Here is a 20,457-nt window from a genome sequence, read left to right as displayed (position 1 = left end):
AAATCTATAGAAAATGGTGTCAGATCGAAATGAAACTGTTGGAATCACCTCAGTCTCCCTCTTGAGTGACAAGAAAAAACACTTTTTCGCAGGAGAAGCAAAATCATGTCTCTTTTTTTCCTTTTTTGTTTCGTCGCCGCTTGCCGGGCATTGAAACATAGAGAAATGTTTAATGGCTCATTTGAAAGCTAATTTTTATATCTACGTGTTTTTGATAAGTAACAAAAGTCAACATTTAAAAAAAATAAATCTATTTTTGACAAAATTGCATTTTCATAAACAATATAACACACGTATCCTTTGACTAGATAATATCCCACACGTATCTTTTCAACAGTTGCTTCTTTGAAGAATGATGCCATTCATTCAAAGAAGTAAGAATTGTAGTATTATACAAAAATTTGTTTTTATTAATTAATTAAAAAAATACTTTCCGAAAAGTAATTTTTTCAAAGAAATTTAATGGACTTTTTAAACTTAAGCTAAGCAGATACAAATAACTTCTAAATTACAAACTCAAAACGACCATAAATTACTATTAAAGAATAAATGAACCCAAAAACGAACAGAAATTAAATAAACAATCATAGCAAAAGCATACAACAAGTAATAATATAAATGAATAAACAGATCTTAAAGCGAGTAATTGTTAGATTGAATATGAATATCAAGCTTAAAACGAAAAAAAATTTCATATTGAAGCATAAATGAAACTTAAAACGAACAGAAGTTAAATAAACAATCAATGCAAACAAACATACAATAGATATTGATGTAAATTAATAAATAAATCTTAAAACGAATGAAACTTAAATTGAATATGCAAATCAAGCTTGAAACGAACAAAAAGCACCACAAACAAGAGTTTGGGTATGACCTCCTCTCACTGTAAAAGTCTAAAACCTACTGCGTCATTGGCGCTTTACTGAAAACCAATTTTATGACAAATATTTTCTTTTGTACTTGATATTGAAAATAAACATTACAATTATAGTAACATTTTGAACTGATGAGCTTTCAGCAATTAATATCATTATACATCAAATATTCATTTTAATTTATTAGCTCTTTTTGAAGTTGTTAAAGACGAATACAGTTTCCCTACAAACAAGTGTTTGGATACTGCCTCCTTTCCCAACTGTAAATAAAAACCAAAAACCTACTGCGTCATTGGCGCTTAACTGAAAACGGATTATATTACAAATATTTTCTTTTCTAGTTCTTACAGTATTGAAAATAAAAATACAATTACAGTGAAATAAATTCTTGAACTGATGGATCTTTCAGCAATTAATATCATTATACATCAAATATTCAATTTGGTGTTGTTTATACTTTCCAAAACTGTTCAAGACGCATATAGTTCTCAGTAAAGCGCCAATGACGCAGTAGGTTTTAGACTTTTACAGTGAGAGAAGGAGGTCATACCCAAACTCTTGTTTGTGGTGATTTCACTCTGAGAAAATGACCTACAAGTTTTAATTTCCATTCAAATGAACCCTCTCTGAAGTTTATACGAGCATACCTTCCATAAGAACCATATATGCCCCCAGAGCAATACTTACAACGCCTGCTCCGGCCCTGGGAGGGGGGGGGGGTGTCGACAGAGGAGTTTTTTCTTATCTGATCTTTGAACTATTTCAACGAAATGACCAAACGTATAAGAGTTTTGTAATATGATCTGTGAACTATTTTTAAAAAAATGACTACCGAAAATTTTTATCAGATGAATTTGGGGAAAGAGGGCTTGGGGGGGGCAGTAGCTCTCCGACCACTGTTAACTCTTAGAAAGAGCAGTAGAACTCTCGGTTTCAAATCGAATGAGCCCCTTTTGAAGTCTATATGACGACCCCTTCTATATGAAGTGCCTCTGGGAAAAAAATAAATGGAGTATAGGGGGAGGCTAGCTGCCCTCCAATCTTTTTTGACTCTTAAAAAGTGAAATACAAGTTTCAATGTCCAATCAAATGAGCCCTCTAGGAATTTTATAAGGGTATCCCTTCCATAGCAACCACAAATACCTCCAGGGCATAACTTACAACGCCTACCCCCGGGCCCGCGAGGGCTGTGTTGACCCCGGTGTTTTTTGTTATCGGAACTTTGAACTACTTTTAACAAAATGTCTTTCTCAAAATTTTTATCTGATGCATTTAGGGCGTGGAGGAGGGAGGAGGGGTTAGTTGCTGTCCGATCTCTTTTGACTCTTAAAAAGAGTTTCAATTTCAAACCAAATGGGCCCTCTCCGAAGTTTTTACGAGCATCCATTCCATAAGAACTATATATGCCCCTAGAGCATTACTCAACACGGCTGCCCCGGGGCCTTTGCGGGGTGCGTCGATACAGGAATGTTTCTTATCTGACCTTTGAACTATTTCTAATGAAATGAGAATTATAAAAATTTTATCGGATGGGCCTGGGAAAAAAGGGTGTGTGGGGGGGAGGGGCTAGTTGCCCTCGAATATCTTTTGACTCTTAAAAATTGAACTACAACTTTCAATTTCCAATCAAATGAGCCCCCTCTGAAGTTTATACGAGCATCCCTATCATAAGAACCATATACGCCCCCAGGACAACACTTACAACACCTATCTCCCAGGCTTTGGGGGGCGTTTTTGTTATCTAATTTTTGAACAATTTCCAAAAGACTGGCTATCTCAAAATTTGTAGGGGACGGGTTTTGGGAAAAAAGAGCGTGGGGGGGGGGCTAGTTTAACTGTATTGACTCTTAAAAAGTGAGCTAGAACTTTCAATTTCCAATCAAATGAGCCCTCTATGAAGTTTATACGAGCATCCCTTTCATAAGAACCATACATGCCCTTAGGGCATACCTTAGAACGCCTTCCCCTGTGCCCTGGGGGGGATGTATTGACACCGGAGTTTTTCTTACCCGAACTTTGAACTATTTTTTTTAACAAGATGTCTATCTCAAAATTTTCATCAGATAGGTTTTGAAAAAGAAGGCGTGGGGGGGGGCTAGCTTCCCTCGGATCTCTTTTGACTATTATAAAAGTGAGCTCGAACTTTCAATATCCAATCAAATGAACCCTCTCTGAAGTTTATCCGAGAATCCCTTTCATATGAACAATATATGCCCCAAGGCATAACTTACAACGCCTTCCCCAGGGCCCAGGGGGGCTTTGATGACACCTGAGTTTTTGTTATCTGACTTTTGAGAAATTTTTAACTTAATGGCTATCTCAAAATTTTTATTGGATGCATTTGGGGAAAAGGGGGCGTAGGGGGCTAGTTGCCCTCCAATCTCTTTTGACTCTAAAAAACTGAACTAGAAATTTCAATTTCCAATCAAATGAGCCATCTCTGAAGTTTTTACGAGCATTCCTTCAATAAAAACCATATATCCCCCCAGGGCATAACTTACAACACCTGCCCTCGGGCCCTGTGGGGCTGTGTTGACCCCTTAGTTTTCGTTATATGGTCTTTGAACTATTAAAAAAAAAGTATCTTACAGTTCTTATCGGACGGGTTTGAGGAAAAAAGGGGGTGGAGGGAGGGGCTAGGTGCCCTCCGATCTCTTTTGACTCTTAAAAAGTGAACTAGACTTTCAATTTCCAATCAAATGACCTCTTTTTGAAGTTAATACAAGAATCCCTTCCACAAAAACCATATATGCCCCGAAGGCATGACTTACAATGCTTGCCCCTGGGCCCTGGGGCGTCGTATCGACACTGGAATTTTTTTAATGTCATCTTTGAACTATTTTTAATAAAATAGGTATCTTAATATTTTATTGGATGTATTGGGGGGGGGGGAAGCTGGTTACCCTCCAATATCTTTTGACGCTTAAAAAGTGAACTAGAGCTTTCTATTTTCAATCAAATGAGCCCTCTCTGAAGTTTATACGAGCATTCCTTGCATAAGAAACATATATGCCCCCAGGGCATAACTTATAACCCTTGCCCCTGAAGACTGTAGGGGGAATGTCCTGCTCAAACATAAAATTTCCAGAAATTTCAACTACGTTGAACAAAATGGCTACATCAAAATTTTTATTGGATGTGTTTGGGGAATTGGTGGGCATGGACGGGGTGTCAGTTGCCTTGGAATCCCTCTCGACTATTGAAAAGGGAACTAGCCATTTAAATTTCCAATCGAATCAGCCCTTTCTGTAGTTTCTACAACAACACTGGCTATACTAAACCTTATATACCCCCAGTGCGTAACTTGCAACCATTACCCTGACGGCCGTGGGGGAGTTTTCATCCTCAGAGACATGATTTCCTGAACTTAAATCTACGTTTGAAAAAATACCTGTCTCAAAATTTTGATTGGATGTGTTTGGGGAAAAGTTGGGCGTGAGAGGGCGGTTAGTAGCCCTTCAATCACTTTTGGCTATTAAAAAAGGGCGCTAGCCCTTTGAATTTCTAATCAAATGAGTCGTTTTTGAAGTTTCTATGACAACGCCTTCTATAAAAACCTTATATGCCCCAAGGGTATAACTTAAAACCCTTGCCTTGAGGGTTGTGGGGGAGTGTCCTCCTCAAAAACATATTTTATTTTTGGACATCAACTACGCTGAACAAAATGGTTATCTCAAAATTTTGATTGGATGTGTTTGAGGGAATGATGGGCGTGGGGGGGGGGGCTATTTGCCCTCCAATCACTTTTGACAATTAAAAAGGGCACTAGACCTCTCGATTTCCAATCGAATGAGCCCCCTTTGAAGTTTCTACGACGACCCTTTCCATATTCCATATGAAGTGCCTCTGGGAAAAAATTATAATAATAATAATAAAACATTAGAGCCGTATGTCCTTTACTATAGGCAACACTATAGCGTTTTCTCTGATGGGACAAAAATATCGAGGGGGGCGGGTTCAAAGCAGTTAACAACCACCACTACCTATGGATACGACCTTTTATATATATAATATATATATGTGTACATATGTATATATATGTGTTGTGTGCGTACATATGTATATATATATATATATATATATATATATATATATATATATATATATATATATATATATATATATATATATATATATATATATATATATATATATATATATATATATATATATATATATATATATATATATATATATATATATATATATATATATATATATATATATATATATATATATATATATATATATATATATATATATATATATATATATATATATATATATATATATATATATATATATATATATATATATATATATATATATATATATAAACCAAAACTGCAACCGACGGCAGGCTTTACTAAAATGGGGGTTTTCGTTCCACCTTGGCATTTCTGTTCCGATTTGAATTTTTTTTAGTAGATATGGCGATAATTTAGGCTACTCTCAACGCGTGTACGATTCTATAGCAATAGGTATTCAGTGATAACTGCTTGTCAGTCTTACCTAAGCCCGAATTAGTCTCCAATTGGTGATAAGGCAGTTTAATTTTTGACAATATTTTATCAGAAACTAAATTGTAAGTTGGGACATCAATATTTTGCCACTCCTGTTTCCAGACACAGCGGCTAGGATTCTTAAGTGAGGTACTAGGATTACTTGAACCAACGCGGAACATATTCGAAACCGGTAGATGGTCAAAAGACTTATTGCATTGGGAACCCGGGAAAAGGGGTGAATTGTATTTGGTTTCGTCGAAAGAAAAAAGTCGAGATTGGATCTAGACCCACTGTTATGCACATATGAAAATGCCAGGTCGTTATTAATGACCGTGAGTTGAGGACAGGCACCAAGAAGGATCTCTGTCCTGGGGCTATCAGTATCACTAAGATTACAGTTATATCCCTTGCAACGATAACAGTAAGGTCTATCTTCTATGCCTCTGACACAGCATTTCCAAGCTTATTACAAGCTATGCGGAACTTCCGCTCTGAGTGTAAGTCACGGTAATCAGTAGGCATATATGTTAAAACACAGCAACGTCTAAGAGTTGAACCAACATAAAGAAATCAGAAGACGAAATTGGCAACCCAGACACACCAAATACTTCAATTCAACAATCAAGTTGCAGCCGGGATAGTCCCTCTTTCGATAAGAAATGCTCCTGTAGACGAAGTACATCTCAATCCGCCGTGAGCTGACATAAAAGAGGATTTTTATTGATCACTGCTCCATCTATATTCCAAGAAATAATTCTTACAGAGCGACTCATTTTAATAGTTTCTGCGCTACAGGGCACTTATACGTGTAGCACGGGTGGTCAGTTTTACCATTTAGCGCAAACTTCAGGGCTTGCTCACGAGGACTGTCTTTAGAGTTCTTATAATAATAACGATAATTTATTTCAACCCTCTATACATACAAAAATTCACTTTGAGGATATATATATATATATACATATATATATATATATATATATATATATATATATATATATATATATATATTATGTTTAAGAGGTAATTACTTGGCAAAAGCAAAAAAAAAAAAAAAAAAAAAAAAAAAAAAAAAAAAAAAAAACTGTCGTCCTAATCCAGCAATTGAGACAAATGTGCACTTGAACGAGGCTCTCACCTTACGCATCCATCCAACTACCTAGGACCAAACAGTATACCCAAACCATCAACCAAATAGAAAAGTCCAAATCCATGCAAAGTTGTCATCAATAAATGTAAGTCGTTGTAAAATTACCAGCAAAAGCACCTTAAATCTAGCAAAATATTTCCAAGTAAAACCTTCCATTTAGGGCTCATCAGAAGAAATACCACCGGCCTTTACGGGTTTCGAGGCTTTACATTCCTTACCCAGCACGGTGGCGCCTCTACCATAAGATCTATATGGTAGCCCTATGTCAGGTAAAACCTGTGAAATACATGCATACTAGTCAAGCTATTAAAAATTACATACAAAAAGTGTTTCAATGTTTCCATAGTAAAATCCCAGAGGTCACTGAAAGAGACCATTCTGGAACAAATGAAGACATGTCCAGATGTAACTTTTATTGGTATCTGGAACCAATTACCAATTTAAAGATCCTCAAGCTTGTTTGAAACCCCTAGAAACTCAAACATCCATAAAAAAGAAAAAAGCGCACGAGAATCTAGATTAAAATATCATCCAGTATTTCTTTATAATTTTTTGTATATTTACTTAAGAGTTCATGATACATGAAACTAAATTTTTTGAATTGCCAACTAATTTTTTTGGCTGAAAAACCTCTTAAGATCAGTTTTTCGCTCACCTTTTTACATCTATTTTTAAAATCTGTGTAATTACTGCATATTTTGCATACCTAAATAATTGGGAATAATAAGCCGAATAAGTAATATTTGAATGTATATTACTTTCAAGATATGGAAAATTAATTACTTCAAAATTAAAATCATCCGTTTTATTATATAATTTAAAAACTAATTTATTATTATTTGAAATATTAATGTTTAAATCTAAGAAATGGTCGGAGTATCTCATCCCATAGCTAGGCTCAAGAATTAACTCTTGTGGATAAATATTTTTTGAAATCTCAATAAACTCTGCAAAATTTATTACCGAGAGATCGTCCAGATATCTTTTATTATTTGAAAGGTTATATTTTATATTGCTTGGGCTATTTTTATTTATCATATATTCATATTCTAATTGACTTAAAAACAGGTCTGCTATGAATGGACTAGCATTCCCATCCATAGGAATACCTACAGTTTGTTTATATAAATTCCCAATAAATCTTATAAATGTATTAAATAGAACATATTCCAATAAATCGCATACCATATCCAAGCTATAACATCTTGAATTAATAGTGCTTCTAAAGAAATTCGTCCATCGGGCTTTTTTATTAAAAGTATCAATTTTCAAAAATCCGATATTAGACAAAAGAATAGATTTCTTTATCACCGTTTTCAATTTTTCGAATAATAAATTTAGTTAAAAATTTTTATAAAAATTTTTAAAATAAAATGACTCGACGCTTTCAGCTGAAACATTCACCAAAGAATCTATCATTTGTGACGAGTTATTAACACTCTAATATGTGTTAAAGTTAGAAAATTTTTTAATTCCGGAGCAATATGTTTTAAATTTATTTCTAATTTCTCCTAAACTTAAAGATAGATCAGTAGCCGCAATTCTGGTAGGACACCGTTCTGCCACGTCAATAAAACGGTTTCTTGGTTTTTTTTTGCTAAATTTAATCATAATATATAATAAAGGATACTGTTTATCAGTATCATTTATTTTGATATAAAAATTTTTCAATTTTCCTTATTCTATACTATCCAGTACTCTCGCATAATACATAGTTGAATTTTATTATGCCTTTTTTTCTTGTAAATACTTTTATAAAAAATAACTATAGAGTTTCTGACAAATTATGGCAAAACTATTGCTAGCTTTATCAACTGGTACAATTATAAATTCAATCTGTATATTAGCAATTGCTTGTTTCATATTGGCATTATAAAATATTGAATTTTTCAAAGAGTCTGTAAGATTAATTCTATACATGTTATTTCTTACACTAGTCAAAATCAAGTTTATCCAATTCTGAAATCTATCTTTAGTAATTTTCTGCTTTTTGCACCAATTATCAACAAATAAGTTTAAATCATTCTTAAATCCCCTAAGAATATCTGCTGGCCTTATGTGGTAAGAAAAACGGAACTTAGCCCCCATTTTCATTATCTTTTGAAGATCACGATGCTTTATAATGGACAAATCCCCCGTTACAACATGCTCTTAAGTTTGATCTACATACGGTAAAAATTGCTCGCAACTACAAACCGGTTTCCAATTACTCCCCCTGTCCAGTTTTTTAATTATTGAATTATAGTTAAAAATCATTTGACCAATTGTTTTTGAAAATTATATGTTAAAATTGGACTACCATTATATACCAAATAAAATGGAAGGGCATTCTTTACTTTCCGCTGGTTTAAGATTCTAGACAAATTAATATCTTCTATTTGTTTAGAAAAAAAAATAATAGACAAATATAATCTATTATCCTTTTTTAAAATTTTTTCAGATGTAATGTAATTTAAGATAAATTTTTATTTAGCTAAAATACAAACTGCATAATAAATTAAATTTTTTTTTTATTTAAATGTTGCAATATTTTTTTCAATCCAGAATACTTTTGTTAAATTATTCCTTAATAACTTATTTAGATACTGTATTAAACTAATCAGTTCGTTAGACTCAAATATGTGATCTAAATATATTAAAAATGCATTTAAATCTCAATATTTATTTTTTTTATTTTTCCTATTTCCTCTTGATCGTTTTTTAAGTTTAGTGGGGTAATTGAAAGAATGGTTCTTAGTTAAACCATTGATACAATTAGCAACTACATTTGACACGTCTCCGTGTTTCGCAACTCGATCATTTAGCCCAGAAGGATACGCAGTAGCCAGACCATGGATCCAATACTCTTCTTGTTTGTTTTATTTAAAATTTTTTTCCTCTTTATTAAAGTTTTCTAGTTAAATATTTTATAAAATTGTAATAATGACACTAGATACCGAGCGAGTACAATTATTAAAATGTTGATATATATAAATATTAGTTTTTTACTTATTCACTGGAGGTTTATTTCACAAACATATCTTATATATATTGTTAATTGTTTCCCCCACATATAGTCACTTCGTAGAGAAACTCAATCCGCTTGTTACCTGCAACCCTACTGTGCTATCAGGATTCCTCAAGTTGGAATGCGATCCTAGCCCCACACCTTTAATTAGTGAAGTAAAAGAGGCATTCACAGTCTCAAGAAAAATAAAGCCCCAGGCCCTGATGGCATCCCTACCGAGCTGCTTAAAGTTGGATCTCCTATGCTAGAGGACATACTACATAAAGTGGCTGTCGTCGTGTGGTCAACAGGCCATTTCCCAAAAGTATGGGTGAAGGCGGTCATTGTAGTGTTCCACAAGAAAGGCCCTAAAACGACTGTGACAATTAACGACCCATAAGCCTTACAAGTCATCCAGCCAAAGTCATAACAAGGATCCTTCTAAATCGAATCAGAGCCATAACAGACCACATCGTCAGTGACTATCAGGCTGGTTTTTGCCCTGGACGGTCTACCACCGACCAGATCTTTGTAGTGAGGCAACTCGCAGAATGGTACCTTGTATCTGGCAAAGAAATCCTCTTACATTCATTGATTTTAAGCAGGCCTTTGATCTAGTATAGTGAAATGGACTTTGGCATATACTAGCCCACTATGGCGTTCCTGAAAATATAGTCAACATAGTCAAAAATAAGTATGACAATTACCGTAGCTGTGTTCAGACCCCAGAAGGCCAAACAGAAGAGTTTGCTACAATTTCGGGCGTGCTACAAGGCTGCATACTTTCACCGCAACTTTTCAAGCTCTTTTTACATGCCATATTGTCCCTGTTTGAGAACAATGTACGAGTGAATGTTAACGGTACAGTCATCGATAACCTAGCTTATGCTGACGACCTCGATAAGCTAGCAGAAACTGAGTCCAGTATACAAGCCCAAGCCTCCGAACTTGAAACAGCTGCAATTAGCATTGGTATGTTCATAAACCCAAAGAAGACCAAAGCGATGCGCACCACAAAAGACCCAAACCCATCCCCTGTTCATGTCGTAGTAAGTGGCGAAGAAGTCGAGTCGGTGACCAAGTTCGTGTACCTAGGGAGCCTAATATCTTCAGACAACAACTGCTCTGACGACATAAAACGAAGACTAGCCCTAGGAAGTACAAGCTTCAAGAGGCTACTCCCCCTCTTTAAAAATAAATACCTATCTATGCAACTGAAACTTCGACTTATCGACTCTAATGATACCTGTTGTCATGTACGCCTGCGAAACGCGGACACTGAAGGTCGAAGATGACCGCAAAATTTCGGCTTTCGAGACAAAATGCCTCCGACGCATTGCCGGAATCACATACCAAGACAGAGTCTCGAACGAAGACCTTCGGAAGAAGCTGGAACGGGAAACTACTATTCTCCAAAAAGCGCGCCTGCAGAAACTTAGGTGGCTGGGCTACTTACAGTAAATGGAGAACTCGCGCCTGCCAAATGTTGCCTTCGAAGGAAGGGTCCACGGTAGCCGCCCACCTGGAAGACCTAGGAAGAGATGGCGTGACAACTTCGGAAGCGACCTCTTATGCCTTCTGAGACAAGCTGACGACCGGGCCTTGTACAGGAAACTGATCCAGGAACGTGTGAAGGAGATAGCACCAACGCGATCCTTGAGGACGTCCGGGACATAAGTCAAAGTAAGCCATATATATCTTTTTACGCCTCCCTCATAGAGATTAAATTGGTCCTAGATCTGAAAAAAACTAATTAGGGCAATAACTGTTACTTCTTATTTCGGTTGATGTCCGGCAACCTCTTTGGTAGATATCCCTCTAACCAGGATTTGGGGACTTTTCATCTCGACCCCTCCGACTCTACTGAGGACATATTAGTCACAGACAGGCCCAACTAGGATTCTGCCTATTGTACCTTTTGACCCCATCTATATTTGTTAGGATCATAAAAAACCTACGTAAGCAGTAATGCTGCTCTTAATACACTCCGTTTCGACTTATGATTGTATTTCACTCATGAAAACTAAAAACTTGATAATGTTGTTTATAAAATTACCTTAAAATTACCTGTGTTTTGAGTACAATTGTGATGGGAATAAGGTTTCTAGAATTATTTGAAGTCTTCAATCATTCTTGACATTGAACTAATGTTCAAAACTAAAGATACAACAGAACAGGTTGAACAAATAACTCTGTGTCGTCAACACAGAAATGATAAATGAAAAGGGAAAATGTTCACTTGAAACTTATCTAGTACTTGGTTCTTCCCTGGCCATCTTTGGCGCATAGGGCGTAGACGAAGCCTTGTAGACATCTTACACAGGCACTGTGGCGAGAACATCTTTCCACTGGGGATTGAGTCACTCGCGCGCTCATCAAAGGCCACGGTTGTACCTGTGCTTGAGCGCATTTCTCGGTCTGTCTCTCTACCAACGCCCGCATGGCCGCCATTACTGCATTTGATGCGGTATTCTTGGCTTCTCCATCCGAAGAACGTTTCCAAGATGACTTCATCTTTTCTTTTTCACCAATTCAGAAATAAGTGGCTTGGCGGTTCTCTGACAGATTCCAATGTTACTAACTTTTGCCACTCCCCCCGGACTTTTAATATGCGCCTCAAGCACATTTTTTCGAAAGCTGTGACTCTTTTCTCCGTTGTTACATCAAGTTTCTCGCAATACTGGCTTGAAAGTATCAGATTATTGTAAGCTGAGTCATAAACAACAGTTTAGGGTCTACAGCATAAATTTTCGTTGACAATCCGATAGTTCAAATTGAGAATTCAGAATACTAATTAAGAATCCCTCAAATTTTCAACAGCGCAGCTGCTCTGAATGCGGGAAATAATTTTGTTTTGTTGTGCTGCATGCATGTAAAATTCACGGGCTTTTCAGTGAAAACTGTCGTTTTTATGCTTTTGGTTTCGATTTTACGTTGAAATTAGATTAATTAGATTTTCTTATTGGCTAACTTACAAAAAAGCAAAGTGTATTATCCCCGGAAGTGACCACTCTTGCAGTAGATGTAGCCAAGATATTGACATGGCTTTATATTGTTGAATTGGCCTCTTTTTGCTGCGATGAGTTTCTTAGTTCCTTTAGTACTATATTATGTATTTCGGTAAGTAGAAGATAATAGTGTAAATAATAGAACTTGTCAATTAAAGATGGGCACATTAGAAGCTTAATCATAAACTATATCTCCAAGCAGGATGAAACCCCCCGCCCCAAAATAGGTGCAAATGATCCTGATTATGTCATATTCAACTGAAAGGACTGTTCACGTGACGATCTATGTAGCCCTTTCACTGGAGGCTGTCTATTATCATTCTGATCTTTGAAAAGGAGATACGGCTAAATATTTAAACATCAGAAGATATCCCAAATTGATTTATTTGTGAAATTTTTTGCAATTGAACCACTAAACCGACTCTGAAACGCTCGTGGTAGCAGCACAAAACCTAACCAGAGAGGTTTCAGATCAGGGATTAGTTGCTCTAACCAAATATTTAGCTTAAGGCAGATTATGGGGCAAAGATTTAAATAAGATCCAGATGCTCATTGACTTCATCCGCTGTTGACAGAGGGATGTGAAACGCTTTGTAGGACACTGAAAGAGAGGATGGAATACCTGACAAGTTGACCCACTTGATCCGGGCATACTATACGGATACAAAAGCTTAAGTCAGAGCCGACGGCCTTTCCTAACTCTTCAATGTTGTCCTGGGGGTAAGAGAAGGATGCTCCCTGTCTCCAAACTTGTTTAACTTTGTAATATATTAGATCCTTAGTGTTGTTGAAGTGTGTCAAGGAATAGTGATAAGCCTGTCTTTGTCTGTAACTGATTTATATTATGAAGACTATCTTAACATAATTAAAGCTATGCTTAATGACCTATCTGCTTCGAGGAAATCTGTAGGTCTCCATGTAAGTTAGCAAAAAAGGAAGTCTATGAGTACAAGTGGAATCGTGTAAGATATTAATTCGTTGAAATAGCTTAGCTCTCTGATGAAACCCTATGGCAAACCGAAGATGAAATCTAAGATCTTGTTTCTTAGGCTTCGGCTGATTTTTTCTGTCTGAAGAAACCGCTATGGAATAACCACCAAGTCACTCTAAAGACAAAACTGTGAATAGCTATTGCAGTGATAATGTCTGTAATGCTCAATGGCCTATGACATCTGGCCGAAAAAAAACACTTGGATGCCCAAGAACAGGATGTTTTTTTACTGCAAATGCCTTCAGTATATTCTGAAGGTCGGTTCGTGTAAATGAATTACCGATGATGCTACCCGCAATAAAGCTTGAAACCGGCCACCCATATGAAATGTCACCACAAACAGAAACATTCGGTGGTTTCCACGTACTGCGACACCCTGACGACGCGATGTCTAGTTTCTTCCGCTATCTTCGTGGAGGAAGCGAGCTGGTAGTCCAAGAAAACCCTGGATATCTAGCATTAAGTCCGAAATGCAGCCACTTGACGGGTCGAGCAAATATAGCAGACGGTGGGATTGAGACTGGTTTTTGATAGTTGATCAACTGCGGGCAAACCCTCCTGGAGCCAAACGTGTTGCCCAATCTCGAATGCCAGGAATGAAGCGATGCATGTGAAGCAAACGTCATGCAGTATGAGGCAATTACAGGAAACTAGGTAGCTGTTTTTGGTTAAGAAGAGGGTTATCGCCTCTGTTATGGGACCTTAATATAAAATGTAAAATCAGGCTTCCAAACAGAAATATTCTGCAATATTCCTGTAACTGGACACTGACAATATATCATATACTCGGTTGTTCAAACTAAAACTGTACTTTAAAAATTGAAAAATGCATTCCAATGGTCCGAAAATAAATAATTTATCCTAGAGGGTAATATATCATTTATTTTTGTTGCCGTCTTTTGGAACTAGTTGGTGCAACCTTCCAACTCTGTAAGGTTTCCTTTTAGGAGTGCCAAAATTTTTTTTTTTTTTTTTTTTTTTTTTTTTTTTTTTTTTTTTTTTTGAGAAGAGTCTGAAATTTTTCCTGGAATGGTATTCTGACAGTTTCAGAGGAAACTGACAGTTTCAGAGGAATGTATGCTTCACATCGTATGATGTGAAGCATCGTATTAATGGGATATATACTTTCAGGTTTCTTGACCCAAGTGAGCGCGGTCTATCAGAGCAGATCGACCCAAATCCCTGGATGCAGAAGCACACAAAGCTTATGAAAAAAATTGCCAAGATTGTTGATGATTATGGATTTGTTCATTTCATGCCCTTAAATATAACGGATGAAACAAGCATTGCTGAAGTTTTGACTTATGTAAGTTTCATGCTACCAAATATTGCAGGATATTTATTTTACATAGTAATTAACCTCGGTCTTTGGCTGATGACACGTTTACACTTGATTGGCACCACATTTGTATGGGAGTACGTCGTAATCTATTTGAAGGGGCATGTTCAAAATGACTGATGTTGCTGAAACTTGGCTTTTAACTTAATTATTAGAAAAGTCTGGTAAGATGTTATCCCCCTTTTTTTAATAGGTAATATATCCAGGAATCCTGAAATCTCCTGATTGTTCACATGTTTGCCACGCCACCGCTTTTCCCTGACAAATCCGTGTACGAACTTGTTTCATATATCAATCATCAAATTTTGAGATAAAAAACATTTGATATCTATCATCAAATTTTGTATTTATTTATGTAATTTGTGGTGACTAGGTCCTCCTTAAAATAGATTAAATAAAGTTAAAAAAAGTTTTTGATTAAGTGTGCCATAAAGTGAAACTAGAAGTACATAAAAACATTATTTATACTTATTTCCATGGCGATCACTCTTTTGTGTGTGTGTTTTATAGTAAAGTTTTAAGTTGGTTTTAAACGTTTCAATATAACTTTTGATTGGTGATCTTTGATTACGACTGGGGTTATGATGGGGACAATATAACTTTGTCGTTATTTAGATCTTTGGACGTTATTAAGATGATGATAACGAAGCAATTACTTGGTATAAAAATTTGACTTTCTTCAATTTGACTTACTTACAATTTTGACTTGCTTCTTCTTCTTTTTGAGATTCTACTTCTCGTTGCTCTGCCATCGCCATTTCTTCAATGCGCTTTTGAAATTCTCGTTTCAAAATCAGAGCCTTTAATTGTTTTTCTTGTTTTGAATTTTGCCCTTCCAGCCCCAATGATTCTGATTCACTGACTTTTTGGTCACGCCTGGGGTTAGACTGTTTTTTGTTGTTTTTTTTTTTATCACGACCGGGGTTATGTTGGGGACAATATAAATTTGTTGTTATTGAGATCTTTGGACATTATTAAGATGAGGATAACGAAGCAATTACTTGGTATTAAAATAATTAGTGATGTGGTGCCAAACGCTACTTTTTCATTACCGAAGTCATTAAAATTAACTCTATGTTTATTGTGAAAGAGCAGGTTTGGTGGTTTAAACATCACTTAGACATAGCTTTATTCGGTAAGAAAAAAAGTATTTCATAGTTAATCTATATACCGCTATAAGTGAATAATAAAACAAAATCTCGAGATCTCGAGATTTTGAGAAAACAAGATCTCGTCCTGCTTAATGGGGCATCTGATGGGAGAATGCTGCGGTGTTTTCTTGTGGAGTAGCTATTTGCGGAAGATTCCTAGTGTTAAGGAGCGGTAGAGTAGGCGTCTCGGTCGGCTTTCATAATTAACGATATACTTAGCACGCTAGAATTGAAATTTCTTATCCGTCAGGACAGGGGTTTGAGTCCTGGTGTCGCTGTTTACTTGGTTTTAGAACGGGGGACAGTGGCTTGACTCTGTAAGCCCAGCCAGAGTTGACCCAACTGTGAATGGGTACGGGGGAAATCTGTGGAAGGTAAACAAGAAGGTTGTGCGAAAACACAAGATGGCCCCCCAGCACCCTATTGCAGTTTCTGGCTGAAGAGCCATGAAGCGGAGAACAGTACCGCCAGTAGGGACTGTGAAGTCCAGTGCCGTATTATTTTCTATTCTTTTATGGTTAACTGAGGGCTTATGAAATTTCTTTGAATAACTGTGTATTTTTCTTTGATTGATTTGCTATGTGAAGAATTCATTCTTGCTTTAGTTAACAAACAGGTATGTTAGTTGCATTTCATTGTACGTTCACCAGAATGTTTAAGACTGTAGCTATAATAATCCAAGTTGAAAGTTAGAGCCTTATTTCGTAGAATCTTCAGTAATAGTGGAGTTTGTGTTTCCCTCCAAAGAAAACACTATAATAACAAAATTCTCATTTCATTACATTGAAAAAAATGTATATTCAATGGATTTTCATAGTTGCATCCAGGATAAACATGTCCAATATAGACAACTCTCTTTTTTTTAACTTGTTCTGCTTTGTCTAGCAAATGTATGTTGTTCTCAATCGAGCGACATTGCTTTATATGCAGAACATTTGCTTTATATGCAGTTTTAAGCCTGGGAGTATCAGAATCAAATCTGCATATGGTTGCTTGCGTTTGTGCGGTAGTATTTGTTGACTTGATCACGGTTTGGCTGTGTAGTAGCGTAAAAGTGTGATTGGGTCGGTTGGATTGTTGTCTGTGTATCAGAAGGATTTATGTTAAAAAGCCAATACTTTATTTATAATAAACAACTGGAAATTAGCTTTTTTAAACATAGTGTTGTCCACAGTGGTGGATTCAGGGGGCGATGGGGTGCTCCCCCCCCCTAGCGTAGTCTAAATTAGTGTAATTTACTTAATTAACCCAAGTTTGCGTTAATCAAACTTGGTTTTAACGCAAGTTTATCGGATAAACTTATTTTGCTCCCCTCCCCCTAAACAAAATCCTGGATCCGCCCCTGGTTATCTAGGACATTTAATAAGAAAAAAGTAGTTCAGGATTTTATAAAAGCAATAAAATGGCTTATAGACAACACGCTGACGAATTAACGATAGCAAATTATGCTCGTAATACTAGCAAATTTTGGTTGTGCTGCTAGTAGGATTAATGTTCATTTTCAGTTTGTTTATTGCAAAAATTGAATTTGGTAGTCCTTTGTATTGTAACGACATTTCTAAATAAGATATGTATATCTAACTATAGGCTAATATCAAATAAACATCTTTTCCTCAAAATGCAGATATTCATTTACAAATCGTTGAATTTGTGAGTGTCACTATGAACACTGTTCTATTATTTTTCAATCAGATTTACTTTGGCTTAAGTCTTCGCCGTCTTTTAAGGTAGTCGTCTCTTTGTTCTCGTGTCGTTGACAGTAGCCTTCGTGATCTTCTGCTGAGTGTAGCGGATCCGGAAGGCGTGGAAGCAAGGATATGTTTCCACTTCTCTGGCAAAGGACTTCTAAAGCGCCAACATAAATGTGACCATGAAAAATATTTGGAATACGTCAATGGATCACAAGGAATTGCCAAATCATTATTAATTCTGACTTTCCGATTAAGTGGACGTTGTCGAGTCTCCGAAGGGATTGCAGCTTTGACTGCATACGAATATGTAATTTTAATAAAAAATTATATTTCAGATCGACATTCGTTGTCTTCAATTTGGTGAAGATGAAGATGTGAAAATCATAGATCCTCCAGATCCTGTGGATGATGAATAACTTAGTTTAGCCATTTTTCCTATATTCTTTTATTGAATTGATTAACTTTTAAATAAAAACAAAAAGCTAGATTTTACTCCAATTTAGCAACCCGAAATAACAAAAATGTTTCCATTTTTACATTTATATTATTACGTATATACATTATTATACTATATATTGTATTATTACTGTATTTTTATTAGTATATTGTATTATTATTTACTTATGTATTATACCATACTGATTTAATTATTATACCTTAATGTAATATATTCATATATAGTATAAGTATGTTTATAAATTTTATACATAATAAAAATATTCCATAATTTTAAAACCTTAAATTACCAAGGACAGTGAAAATGAATTCTGATCGTCTGAATTGGTTAAGTGGAAACTTACACAGCGAATGTTTATCTTTAAAATTAATAAAAACGTGAATATTTTTTTTTAATTAAAAAGGCCTCCATATGCATTATGCAGTTTTTCGTAGTCGTGGGCTCCAAATTTAAAATAGGTGAAACTCAAATGACAAATCAGCAAAAATTGGGAGCTAAAAACGTAAAACGTATGACCATTTCCAAGTAATATCTGAATTTCAAAGGCGAGGCAGAAAAAAGGCTGCTCCTGCTGCAAATATAAATATGACACTAAACTGCTTAAGAAGATGTAGATTGTTTTTGGAAGTATTGTGTTTTATAATCAACAAACTGTTAATTTTGGAATTTATGGAGACGATAAGTTTTCTAAAATTTTACCAATCAGTTTTACTTACCTATATTTACTATATTTATGGATGCATTTTGAACACTGACGAAATGTTGTACTGCTCTAAAAACTTCATAATTTGAAACGACCAAAAGAAAAATCTTTGAAAACTGAGGTTTTTGGGTATGAATAGAACTAAAATAGGTCCAGGGGGGAAATGTTTTGTTCTGGTAGTTCATGGTACTCTAGATATATAGCTTGTGATATATACTTTAGCAGCTGTCAGAAGCAAAGTGATTTCAGGGTTACCTCCTCCCTCCATGATCACCTTAATGGAACTAATCTACTGGTTTGGAGCATGGAAATCTACAAATTAGAAAGTGATTATCAAGATTTGAAAAAAAAAACAGAGAGGGAAAAAACTTCAAATATTGAACTAGTCCAAAATTCGTCTAAAAGAAGAATCACATCGAAAAAACTGCTGTTTTTATTGATACCGCAAAAAGTATTCACTTGAATGAAGACATTCATACATGATTGTATAGATATGTCATATGAAATGATTGTCCAGCACCAAGGAAAAACAGCCAAAAACCAGCACAGTATCTACATAACAGCCGATAGTGGAGAAGATTGTGACCAAAGAGTGTCAGTTTCGAATAAAAGAGTTATATAGCACCTTAAGCGAAATATACTCCATTCAAAGATTAGAATAAAAATCATCGAATGACGACAGTATGTTAACAATCAGGGCTAATCAGAGAGATACCACCAGCCTAAATGGCGTCGGTGGTTTTGTTTCAAATAACATTGTTTCACTTCATCTTCATTTCTTCTCACCTTTAAAAAATAGACCTACTCGATTCGGTTTACAAGGGTTGTGCATTTTGCAGGAATTTATTTAAGGTGAGCGGATTCAAGCTCGTCAAAAAGATTCTAAAGGCAACTATATGGAAAATTTGCAAGCATAATGGACATAATAGCAAGCATTTGGCCATAATGGGGGAAGAGGCTTGGGGGGTAAGTGCCTGAGAGTAACAAGTTTTTAAACGACTCCCTCCAATGGTGACCGAAAATCTGAAAAACTAAATTTTGATAGAAATAGATGCATATAAAGAATTGACTCTATGCGGATTCTAAATATTTAATATTCATCAAGTTTAATGTTATCCATCAAAAGTGACAAGCCTGAGAAAACTTACAAAACGGGGAATTTTGGATTTTTTGCCAGAACAAAGATCATGGATGCGTTTTTTGTTTTCCAAGGGGGGGGATCGAACCAATGGTCCTAGAATTTCGGGAGAGGGCTCGTTTGAACGGAAATGTTAAATTCTAGCGCCCTTTTTAAGCGACCAAAATATTGGAGGACAACTATCACCCCTCCCTCGCCCCTTTTACCCCAAAGTCGTCTGATCAAATTCTTCAGATAGCCGTCTTGTTCAGCATAGTTGAAAGGTCCAATAAATATGGCTTTGGGGATGACATGACCCCGTCAGAATTTGCGGGGGAAGGGCTGCAAGTTAAGAATTTTACCCACTGTTTACGTATAGTATTTACAATTGGGAAGTATAAAGACAATTTTCGTGGAGAGGGGGGGGATTTTATTTGGATGGATGTTTTACAGGGGAATTTTTCGATTGGAAGGGAAGTTTCCT

The 20,457-nt window shown here is 35.8% G+C and overlaps 1 protein-coding gene across 3 annotated transcripts in view; it reads left to right on the top strand.

The window, feature by feature from the left end:
- Positions 1 to 18,249, top strand: part of LOC148939986 (GPN-loop GTPase 3) — a 76,820-nt gene extending 58,571 nt beyond the window's left edge. Inside the window, exons 5-6 of one of the 3 annotated variants that reach the window (XM_089106467.1) lie at positions 14,647 to 14,821; positions 18,032 to 18,249. In XM_089106467.1, the coding sequence (XP_088962593.1) occupies positions 14,647 to 14,821; positions 18,032 to 18,112 (256 nt within the window). In that variant the 3' untranslated portion in view covers positions 18,113 to 18,249. The remainder of the gene's footprint in view (positions 1 to 14,646; positions 14,822 to 18,031) is intronic. The other 2 variants (XM_089106468.1, XM_089106466.1) reach the window with 2 other exon arrangements.
- The last annotated feature ends 2,208 nt before the right edge of the window (positions 18,250 to 20,457 follow it).

The sequence above is a fragment of the Artemia sp. Qi Xiang Cuo genome, chromosome 20, assembly GCF_049724085.1.
Source record: "Artemia sp. Qi Xiang Cuo chromosome 20, ASM4972408v1, whole genome shotgun sequence".
Taxonomy (NCBI): Eukaryota; Metazoa; Arthropoda; class Branchiopoda; order Anostraca; family Artemiidae; genus Artemia; species Artemia sp. Qi Xiang Cuo.
This window is presented reverse-complemented; position numbering and strand designations above follow the sequence as displayed.